The sequence below is a fragment of the Nansenia antarctica genome, assembly GCF_963989245.1.
Source record: "Nansenia antarctica genome assembly, chromosome: 1".
NCBI classification, from domain to species: domain Eukaryota; kingdom Metazoa; phylum Chordata; class Actinopteri; order Argentiniformes; family Microstomatidae; genus Nansenia; species Nansenia antarctica.
Genome location: NC_137674.1, coordinates 102,852,813 through 102,864,933, shown reverse-complemented (window position 1 = coordinate 102,864,933; position 12,121 = coordinate 102,852,813). Strand labels below are relative to the sequence as shown.

The 12,121-nt window shown below is 42.7% G+C and overlaps 2 protein-coding genes across 2 annotated transcripts; both read left to right on the top strand.

The window, feature by feature from the left end:
* Positions 1–459: 459 nt before the first annotated feature.
* On the top strand, positions 460–4,664 carry cyp26c1 (cytochrome P450, family 26, subfamily C, polypeptide 1; the record flags this gene model as incomplete). Its single annotated transcript, XM_080528681.1, has 6 exons — positions 460–663; positions 1,148–1,372; positions 1,706–1,981; positions 2,292–2,444; positions 2,670–3,083; positions 4,314–4,664. The coding sequence occupies 6 exons, from the start codon at positions 460–462 to the stop codon at positions 4,662–4,664; spliced, it is 1,623 nt and encodes a 540-aa protein (XP_080384807.1).
* A 2,821-nt stretch (positions 4,665–7,485) lies between these two features.
* On the top strand, positions 7,486–10,293 carry LOC308158997 (cytochrome P450 26A1-like; the record flags this gene model as incomplete). The annotated part of the gene is made up of 7 exons (XM_080532724.1): positions 7,486–7,674; positions 7,928–8,152; positions 8,503–8,787; positions 8,911–9,060; positions 9,164–9,298; positions 9,416–9,568; positions 9,949–10,293. 7 exons carry the CDS (start codon positions 7,486–7,488, stop codon positions 10,291–10,293), a joined length of 1,482 nt encoding a protein of 493 aa, XP_080388850.1.
* Positions 10,294–12,121: the final 1,828 nt, after the last annotated feature.

The following is a 12,121-nucleotide window of genomic DNA, read 5'->3' as shown; positions in this document are numbered from 1 at the left end:
CCGCTTTTACATGATTTACTGCCCAGAGCTATAAAACGTGGGGCGCCTTTGGGGTTATTGAGCCCCCTGAACTGTATAAACGCACATAAATAGACAAGCCGGCGCATGTAACCTGTAAAACTATTTGGAATACCTGTCAGTTTCTCGTCATTCAAGGGGAAGTAAAACGGAGGCAGAATGGAAGAGATTTCAGCTGAATTTAAATTCATCTTCTCTTTTCTTTTTCATTTACCATATTATACCGACATCTGCCTCATGTGCGTTACACTATACAAATATGTTTTCTGGCATTTTACGAGTCTTGATTTCTTAGAGATAGTTTTTTCTTTCTTTTTCCTTCTTTTAAGTCTAAAAGCTGAAAACGAACTGTATTATAAAATAAAATAAAATGCCTCTCTTTTGGACAGAGGACAGAAGCACAGCGACAGAGTTTGCACAGTAGCACGTGGATGTTTGGAGATGTTCCTCCTGGATCCCGGTCACTGGTCCGCGCTGCTCACGGCGCTCACATCTGTGCTCTCTGCCCTGCTGCTGCTGGCCGTCACCAGGCAACTGTGGACTCTCCGCTGGACCATTACGCGGGACAAGGAGTGCAACCTGCCGCTACCCAAAGGCTCCATGGGCTGGCCACTGGTGGGAGAAACTTTCCACTGGCTCTTTCAGGTAAGGCGAAGCGTGTAGTTTCATTTTTTTACAAGCGTTCCAAAATACAGCCTTTTGTTATTCATGGGCGTTCGTTTCTCGTTTGAGGTTTGACCACAAACGCTTAGACTATACTGAGTTGCCATGTTTAATGTGGAAAGTTATGGTTTAGGCTGCTTTCATTAATTACAGTTAGCATTATGAACACGTTTTTGATCTCTAAAGCAGCATCTTATATAGGCTAGAGTAACTTAAATACACTGGATTGTCTCTGTTCAGCAGTTAATGCGTCCTTGGCTCTGTATAGCCTGCATGTGTGGACTTGATGAGCGTGTGTAATTCATTCTTGCGGTGAAAAACAGACGTTTTCACTTCAATTCCACGCCACTTTCCTCCTGGAATGCTTCGTGCTTCCAGACTGATGGGCGTAAATTAGGAGCGCGCCCTCGTTATAGCGCGCATGAAATTAACACCTCCTCGACCGCTTACATGTGTTTTATGACAGGGGTCCGACTTCCACATCTCCCGGAGAGAGAAGCACGGAAACGTGTTTAAAACCCACCTCTTAGGGAAGCCTGTTATCCGGGTGACTGGTGCTGAAAACATCCGCAAAATTCTGCTTGGAGAACACAACTTGGTTTGCACGCAATGGCCTCAGAGCACCCGGATTATCCTGGGACCTAACACACTGGTCAACTCCATCGGAGATCTGCACAAGAAGAAGAGGAAAGTAAGGATGAAATAAAGACTAGTATTCAACACGATAAATAACATGTCTAAAGCACATTTCAGTGTGGGCACAATAAAACATGTCTAAAACACATTTTAGTGTGCGCATGGATTGTGAGTTGGTAAAATAAATAGCTATATATATAACATACAATGCAATCAAATAATAATGTGGCCTATATTCCAAAACAAATATTTAATTTGCTACTATTATTCGTTATTAGATAACGCCTAATAAATAGAGGGATTCAATTGTCTCCAATCCTGTATTAAAATGGTGCCTATTGTCTTGAACAAGGTGATAACATTTGATTATGCTTTCTTTTACTTTAAGATCTTGGCAAAAGTGTTTAGCCGAGGGGCTTTTGAGACGTACCTACCCCGCTTGCAAGATGTTGTCAAGTCTGAAATTGCAAAGTGGTGCTCTGAGCCTGGCGCAGTGGATGTTTACGCCGCAGCCAAATCTCTCACATTTCGCATTGCTGTAAGAGTCTTGCTGGGACTGAAAATGGAGGAAAAACGCATAGTTTACCTGGCTTCGATATTTGAGCAACTCATGAACAACCTCTTCTCACTCCCGTTTGACGCACCGATGAGTGGCCTCCGTAAAGTGAGTAAAAGTTATGCTTTTAGACATTGTTTCAATAATGTTATCATAACAATACAATGACAATGCAATGTGAAATATCAATTCAATATGCATGTATATCCGAATTGTTTTGCAAACACATTTTGTTTCATTTTTGTGACATGTTTCATTCGATACATTTATGTGGATTAATAACTGATGGTATAGGCTGCAGCTGACTTTCACCTCAAATGAACTTGCAACAACAATATAGAATACAGTTCTAATTTCACCCATTTATGATACTCTAAGGTCTACAAAATGTCCGTGCTGAGTTATATTTTCTCCACAGGGGATTAAAGCCCGTGAAATCTTGCATGCGTGCATGGAGAAAATCATAGAGGAGAAGATGCAGAAACAGCAACAGGAGTACTACGATGCTTTCGATTACATGTTGAGCAGCGCCAAGGAAAACGGACACGAGCTCAGTCTCCAGGAGCTGAAGGTAAATTACAGCTGTCGAGCTTCTTGTTGGACTGATCTCTGTTTACCCGCCTGGCAGTGGCAGGCACACACTGAAATATAGCTAGACTTACCCCAACGTTACAGGCTGTAGTTGAGTTGACAATTTATGTGCTTTGGAGGCCAACGAAAATGCATGATCAAGGTTATAGGTCAGATTAAAGCTAAATGGTTAGGCCTGAATTGTGTTTATGTTTATGTTTTCTAGGAGACAGCGGTGGAGTTAATATTTGCTGCTCACTCAACTACTGCCAGTGCCTCCACTTCGCTTGTCCTTCAGCTCCTGCGGCACCCCGCTGTGGTGGAGAAGGCCCGGCTGGAGCTGGAGGCAGAGGGCCTCGGCCAGGACGCACACAGCGCTCATAACGGTCCTCCCACTGGACAGGAGGGGTACGGGCCCCCGGATACAGAGATCACCTCGTTGCTGAACGGGAACGGGGCTGTCCATTACGCATCGAATGAGAACGAAGAGATGCCCTGTGGTCGGTCTCATGTACCGTATTTAACGATGGAGAAACTTAGTCAGCTGCGTTACATTGACTGTGTCGTCAAGGAAGTGCTCCGGTTTCTCCCGCCGGTATCTGGAGGATACAGGACAGCGCTGCAAACATTCGAATTGGACGTAAGTGTGCAATTGCATTGAACCATTAGACCATGCAGTCATTGTTTTGATATTGGAAACTTACATCTGTCTACTAATCATTCCTACTATTTTTAAGATCTCTATTAAGTTGAATGTTCTAGCACCTTTGAAAAAAACACCTAATAAATCCACTGAGACAGACACACTAATTAACAGCCCCATTAACACATGTAATGGTAACATGGTTTTATGCATGGTCGATCCTCTTTTTTGATGAGCCACACGACTGAATAAATAGCACACCAAAGACCTCATGAACAGGTATAGGCCTAACATAAATAACAGTAATGCTATAGCCTCTCGTTCAAAACCACCTGATACTGATTCAGAGTTGTGTTACAAGCGTAGCAGCCATGACAAACCTCATTTCATTCATTCATTTTATTGTATTTTGTTAGTTAAGAAGAGAACGCAACTACGCATGTGCAGATAGAGTGTCATCACTTTAGCATGTTTCTGATGGTCGTAGCCTATAGAGGTCCACTGCTACTTTTACGCAGAGGGAGAAGCGCACGTCTACCCTGGGAAGCTGACCTCAGATAAACCCCATCGCCAGCCCTCATGAATCCATGTTCTCTATTGGCAATTAGTCACTAAAATGGTTTAAACGGAAACCATAGGCTATATTATTCGAAAGCACAAATATAACGCCATTTTGTCTTTCTGAAAGTAATTGGGCGCGTATTCTGAATACCATTATGCGTGTGCGCTCAAGTGCATCCCTTCTCCAGAGTGACCGGATTCACATGGTCTATCACTTGAGAAGAGGGCTAGGGTTAACTAAGGTCAGTGCCGGGGTGAAAATACAAACTTCAATAGTTTCATGTCGAGGAGACGATAATGTGAACCCTGAAATTAGACGTGGCCGCCAATCCAATCCAACCGATTCGATTAGGTTGAATTCTTCAAACTTGATTAATGGTGATAGAGAATAAATCATGAATATACCTGATGATATTTGGCTTCATGTCACATTTTGTAACATAATATTAAGATACTACTTATAGCCTACTATTTGCTATTTTGGAGTGTCTCAGCAGGCATACACTCTGACATTAAATCCAAACATGATTGAAACAAAAATGGGTTGATTAATCAGTTGGTTTTCGAAATAATTTAGAGGAAGACAATAAGCAAAGACATTTTGCTTAGACTTTTAAACATTTTTGTTATAATATTTACATTTTGTTTTGTTTGTCGAATTTCAAGGGCTATCAGATTCCGAAGGGATGGAGCGTGATGTACAGCATCAGGGACACCCACGAGACAGCCGCCGTGTTCCAGAGCCCAGAGACCTTCGACCCTGACCGCTTCGGATGCGAGCGTGACGAGAGCAAGACTGGGCGTTTCAATTACGTTCCATTTGGAGGCGGTGTAAGGAGTTGCGTTGGAAAGGAACTCGCCCAAATGATATTAAAAACTCTGGCAGTTGAGTTGATCGGTACAACCAAATGGACCCTAGCCACAGAAACATTCCCCAAGATGCAAACGGTGCCAATTGTCCACCCAGTCAACGGATTGCACGTGCATTTCAACTATGCGTACACCGATACAGTATAGGCACCCGTTTGAGATGTTAAATTAGAGACATGAATCAACATTTTCGCTGTTACAATTTTAAGTTATTGGGTTTTGGTACATCAGCATGAAACATAACCCATTCGTCCCGAAGAACCTGTAAATTGGAACAAGATGATGATCATTATAAAATGGAACCGAAGACGAGGCCCGTGTGACCCAAGATGACCTTCATCACAACGATCTCATTGTGGCGCACTGGGTTTGAAAAAGTGACTGAACACTTTTGATATTGAGAGATTTGTGTCATCATGCGAAGTATAGGCTATATAGACTTGTCTTTCATCTGTGTCTCATTTGGTTTCAGTTATAAATGGTTTACTTATACAGTACGTCTGATGCAAAACAGTCTTACATAGGCCTATATTGCACTTGCTGTCCGCAAAATACATTCCGAAATACCTTCAAAATGTATGTTTAAGTTTTTTCAAGTATATGAATGTGATATAGTACATGCATAACAATGTTCTGTGTGTATGAAATGAAGTAGCATTATAAATAAGCTTTATTTATAGAAAGTGTTATTCTGTGTAGTTAGAATTATGAATAGTTCGATAACACAAGACACTAGCCAATGTATAAAGCATAGACCGTTATAACAGACCATATCTGTGAAAAGCCTAAACCTTCGATTATTTTAGTGTAGAAGCTATCAGAAAATGTTTTACAGAGTAGGCCTATTACCTATAATCATTATTACTAGTATTACGAATTATAATGAATTATTAGTATTAGTATTAGTATTTTATTACTATTATTGTTGCTATCATTTTTATTAATGATAAGAATAATAATTGCCTGTTGATTTTGAAGCATAGAAGCGCTGTGAAATTACTTGGTTAAGATGGATACATGGAAGGAGATAGCACTTTTTCTCCTTTATGGAGTGTGTATATATTTGTCCTGTTCATTTAACATGTTTATTTGTATGTAGTTGTTGTAAAATTGACGTACAGAGTAAATTACAGAAATACCGAATTTTTTTCCTGTAAAGATGTGTAATTGCTGCCATCACATGGGTAACCACAATGATCTGTGTTTTGAAGCACTATCAAAGTTACTAGTTAAGTTACTTAGTCCAACTGCCCTGTTATGAAATGTTACAGTTATTTTTTTTATTATTATTACCATTCATGGGATTAATACTGACATTATTTGCAATTCAGCATAACATTTTAAAGCATATGCGGATGTTTCCCAACACGGATAAAACTGGTGACAGATTAGATGCTTTCGTTTAAATGTGTGGAGGCCTCAATGTCAAATGGCACAGTCTTATTGATTACTTGTGGGTCTGATTTAGTTCTCTAAATCATAACATTAAATTATATTATATCCTGTACGAGTTATGTCACATGTAGGCCTATATATGTAAGCGGACAGCATCAGTCGTTCCCTGATGAATGGAACCTGTAAAAGATGACACCTTCAGAGGGACTTCGCATGGCAGCGTGACCCCTTAGTGAACCATCTAACTGTGCCCCATTGACCCTCAATTGAAGTAACGGCTTTGTTGGCTGCGCATACATTTCACCAGCATTCACCACACCACACCAATGAAATATCACGATATAATTCGCAGTCAATGAGGGCGTTTGCAAGGTTTGACGACTCGAATTGTCAATAAACAAGTCAAAAGGTCCACAGATTCAAATAGACTGCCTTTGAGTCAGGGATCTTACCACAAGGAATAGGTCATAGTTGTAGACTAATCCAACGAATAATGTTAAAACTACCCTAAATCAAAAGGATACACTATGTCAAATTAAAGAGGACAACATGTTTGCTATACATTTAATCCCCTGGTTAATTGAAAGAAATGTACCGATGGGGCAAAAAAAAAAACTCATTAGGCTATGATTCAAATGCCTTGATTGACAGTCACAGAACAAATGACAGCGAAAACAATAACGCGAGCCCGCTCTAATTATGTGCGCTATAGGGCCCCGTAGCCTCGTTATCTGATGGACACTGAACTTGGCAACGTTTTGCACTGAGAGTTCACACGGATGTCACGGTCCTTGTTAGGTCACAGGCAGGTCATCGCATGGGAATGAGGGACAGCTATTCCCAGCCCAGCCCCCACCTCTGGCGGAATAGCATTGGGTTACTGTCAGAGAACGTGTTGACGTGGTATTGAGGATGCTTTTGACAGTGAGTGTTTTGGTGACATCACCATTTTGCACAGCATTCATAAAATGTAGCCCCGTAGTGTAAACTAAACAAAACAATAAACAAAACAATATCCACTGGCCACGAAAAACGGGCTGCAGCTGACAGGACAACTACTGCACTGGCTGTTGGCGCGTGCGTAATGGTGTCCTGTCCTCTCCACAGCCCTTTCCCGTAGAGAAATTCAGTTTCCCTGATAAATATCCCATAGGCCAAACCACCGCTTATGAAATGAAAATGAGGCAAAGACTACGCGATCAGGTCAAGCTGATAAGTACTCGGACATGTCGGTCCTTTGTCAAAGACAAATGACAGGCTATTGTAAGGCTTTGGGGGTATTACCGGTAATATGCGCCCCCCAACAAATAGTTAAACATTTAGGCCAGTCTACTGTGGGCGGGGCGCGGGACTTGAGCAATAGCAGCACAATTAAAGATGAACTCTGTGTGAACTAATTTGTCTGACCCATAGTAAGATGATGGGACCAAGAGTTGCAGAAAAACAGGGGTATAAAAGCGCAGAATGGAGGAGGGTGAGACATACCAGTCGAGTGCTACACTTGACCACTTCGACACCGTTACTCCGTGCAGTTCCCTGGCGCACGGGTTTATCTGGACTGTCCCATCTGGAGATGGGTTTCTACACGCTGTTCGTAACGTGCCTGTGCACTCTCATCCTCCCGCTCCTGCTGCTCGCGGCTGCGGTGAAGCTGTGGGAGATGTACGTCATTAGTGGAAGTGATCCAAGCTGCCGGTGTCCTCTCCCTCCAGGTACTATGGGACTGCCCTTCCTGGGAGAGACGCTTCAGATGGTCCTCCAGGTAGGCTCACGGAGGATGGAAACCTCAAACCCTAAACTCACACTCTCCCGAGCGGTCGGAACTTGGTTATTGTCTTTTTTTGCTCTTGTCTCCTCAGTTCAAAAGTGTTTGAAGTAAATGGCTAGAGAGAGGGAATCGGTGTATAGCCTGTAGCCTATATACATGATTGGCAATGGCAAGTAATTCAGCCTGGGATTGTCAGAGGCATTTTTTTTTTCAGTGTACCTAATTATCCTCACTATTTTCCATGCAGAGGCGAAAATTCCTGAGAATCAAACGTCAGAAATATGGATTTATTTACAAGACGCATCTCTTCGGGAGCCCCACGGTGCGCATCATGGGGTCAGAGAACGTGAAACAGATCCTGATGTCGGAGCACCGGCTGGTCGCTGCCCAGTGGCCCGCGTCGGTGCGAATCATCCTCGGTGCGCATACCCTCTCCAACGCGCACGGCGCGCTCCACAAGAGTAAGAAAAAGGTAGGCGAAGTGATAACGCGCTACTCTTTATATGCTGTATATCTCAACTCAAGTTGTCCAGTTGTTATGGTGGCGATGACAACAGAAATTCGTGAGCTTAGAATTATATGGTTCTATCTCCGTTTAGGGTAGTTCAGAGATATTGAGCGTCAAAGTTTTTACATTCCATTATGTTTTGTGAGATGGAACCTTTGTATTTTATGAATTACTAACTCAAAAATGTCAACATTTTAAAAATAACACCACACAGGCATTAATAAGCACCTAATGGATCAGATTATGTACAAAACTCAATTTTGACAAAAATGGAGATAGAACCTTATCATTCTAACGTCACGTCTTCCCCTCAGGCGATCATGAAAGCCTTTTCCCGGGAAGCCCTGGAACTGTACATCCCTGTGATCCGAGAGGAGGTGCGACGCGCGGTGGACGGGTGGCTGCGGAGCGACGAGCCCTGCGTGCTGGTGTACCCCGAGATGAAACGTCTGATGTTCCGCATCGCCATGAGGATCCTCCTGGGCTTCGAGCCGGAGCAAACCAAGACGGACGAGCTGGAGTTGGTGGAAGCGTTTGAAGAAATGATTAAGAACCTTTTCTCCCTTCCGATCGATGTTCCTTTCAGCGGCTTGTACCGGGTAAGCTCTCTCTGTCAAATTATGCAGGGTTGATTAAAGAAGCCCTACATCAAATAGGGCGCTCACATTACGCGCGCTCACATTATTGATCGATATCTTTTTTTCACCTTTGCATTTGTGTAGGGTCTCAGAGCGCGCAATATCATCCACTCCAAAATAGAGGAGAACATCAAGAAGAAGCTTCTCAACGTTTCTCAAAACAATAATTATAAGGATGCGCTTCAGTTATTGATCGAGAACGGCGAGAGGAACGAGGAACGACTGAGCATGCAGGTATACCGTGTTGTCTTTTATTTCAATGCCTGCCTTAATATTCCAAACGCGTTCGTTTATGCTTGTATGAATCGTTATTTATGTGTTTGTCTATTTCCTCCAGGAGATAAAAGAGTCCGCAACCGAGTTATTGTTCGGTGGTCACGAGACGACGGCGAGCACTGCGACCTCTCTGGTGATGTTTCTGGGGCTCCATGCTCAGGCTGTGCGTAAAATTCGCCAGGAGCTTCAAGAGAAGGTATAGTATTAGTATAGTATCTGTCACTCACAATATCGTTCTCAACCAACTGTCATCACGCAAGAAGCGTGCCCCCCTCTCTTTCTGTAGATTTATGTATCTTCTCATGTTTTACAGTCCTTGTTTGGAGGTCAATCTGAGGACAAACCACTAAACATCGAGTCATTGGAGCAGCTAAAGTACACCGGCTGTGTCATCAAAGAAACTCTGCGATTGAATCCCCCAGTTCCGGGGGGCTTTCGCGTGGTACTGAAAACATTTGAGCTGAATGTAAGCTGACCTCAATGCAGTTGTAATAGCAACAACGTTTTTTTTGTTTTGTTATTTTTTACTGTTCAGAGTTTTTCTGCAAATATCTCATATAAACGTAGGTGCGGTGCATAGGAGGGAATAGGGATATTACCACATGCAAAGACCATGGTGGAAGTAGAGATCAGAGGACGGGCTCATTGTAATGTATGGAATGGATGTGTACAGTATTTCTCATTCCAAGTATTCATTATTTTATTTCTTACATTACAATAAGCCCGCCCTTTGATTTCTACCTCCACCAGCCTGACAACATCTATTACAAAGCACTTACATATCCCTAGCAACTCTTTATAGTGCACCTCAACATCCCACTATATCCTTTAACTGTGTCTCTTCAGGGCTACCAGATTCCCAAAGGCTGGAACGTCATCTACAGCATCTGCGATACACACGACGTGCTTGGCGAAGCCCTGGCGAACAAGGAGGAATTCCAACCGGAGAGATTCCTGGAGGGCAAGTCTCCAGAGGATTCATCCCGGTTCGGTTACATCCCCTTTGGCGGTGGCGCGAGGACCTGCGTGGGTAAAGAGTTTGCCAAAGTCGTCCTCAAGGTGTTTCTGATCGAGGTGGTCTCCAGGTGCGACTGGACTCTGTTGAATGGACCCCCAACCATGAAGACAGGCCCAACGGTGTACCCTGTAGACAACCTACCTACCAAGTTCAGCAGCTATGTCCACAAATGATAACATCCATTCCAAACTGATGAAGTGACAAAGTGATATGTAAAATTCCTGTACATGAAAACACTGATGTTTATATTTGAGATAGACTTTTTTTTGTATATAGCATATATTTTGTACAATAGATATTTATGTAAACCCCATGAGAGATTTTAATGCACTTCATTTGAATGCACTTCCATAGTGTTAAGACACTTAGTTTTATGTAAATAATGTATATTTCATGCAGTTTATTTTGTAGCTGTTGTTAACTGTATGTATGCAGCTTATCCGTGTGGTTGCATGTTTGACGTACTCAATAAATAAAATAAAAATGAATTGACAATAGATGTTATGCAGAAATGATTATGAGTTCTCACTTCTGTCAACATTTCTGATAGGGCCTGGGAAGAGCACAGTGTTGCAAGTCCCTCTTCCCCCAGATAAACGTTTGGTACAATTGCCTTAATAGTTGTTCAGTGTCAGATATTACCAGCACCTGTTACTGTGTCATGCTGTAAAGCCTCTGATATATGGCCATTCTTACGTCCCAAGTGTACAGTATCCACATCAGATACATACAAAACACAAAACCTGCCAAGAGTCAAGATATGAGATTGAATCGAAGGGGACATTGAGAGGGCTGGGGATGATGTTAGAGCCAGAGTCCCCTTGGGCTTTCACTGTGTTAAAGTGGCAGTGCATCAATGGAGGCTGATGGAGGTAGAAATCAGAGGAAGGGCCCATTGTAATGTTATACTATGAGCCCCATCCTCTGCTTTCTAGCTCCACCAGCCTCCACTGCAGTGCATATGTTACGGTACATGTGGGAACACGGTACATGTGGGAAAACTAGGGTTAGGGTTAGGTGCTAGGGTGCTAGGGTTAAGGTTAGGGGTAGGGTTAGGGTTAGGGTTAAGGTTAGGGTTAGGGTTAGACATGCCAGCACGTACCAAGTCGACGTAGCACCTAACCCTAACCCTAGTTTTCCCACATGTACCGTATTCCCACATGTACCGTAACACATAGACTTGATTAGCTAATTTGACCATCTCATAAATATATGATTAATAATCTCAGTAGAGTATTATGAGTAGTAATGCAAAAGCATAAGGATCGAGTACGTAGATAAGGGCTTTTCTCATCTTCTTTTATTTTTTTTCTTCTAATTTTCATTTGGTCTATTTGAGGTCTCTGAAGTTATGTTTATGATCATAGTGACAATCCCTTCTAAGTGTCCCATTCAATGATCTAAACACACACATACACACACAGACACACACACACACACACACACACACGCACACACACAGATTTAGCCAATCAGGCCATGGCATATGAGAGGGCACGACATGACAAGGAGGAGGTAACGATCACTTAAACAGGTCATTTTCCTCCCTCGCCTCTCTTGTGGGTGAAAATGTGACTTTCCGCTTCTTGGCAGGTTGTGTGAAAGCACTCCTAATGTCATTTGCATGTCTGGCTCCACTCCTGCCCTCCCGATGAACCATATCAGTCCACCCCTAACTCTCAATCAGATTACCTATTAGCAGTCCATTGGTATTATTTATAATCGGGAGGGAGAGGCTCTTAAGAGGACGTCTCGGGGTCAAGAGGAGTTCAGTGATAAAGAAGGGCCCTTAGATTACAGTGCGGTCGGGGGGCTGGCCTTTCATGCGCCTCTTCAAAAATAGTTCGACGCTGAGGTAAGAAAAAGAAAAACAATTGTCAGCAAGATTGATAGTGATATTTCGTAATCAAAGTGTGTTTCGCATTTGCAATTTCATCTGTCAAAAACATTCCGTTATCTGCCAATAAAAGTTTTGTCACAAAACAAGTATGCTCATGCTCT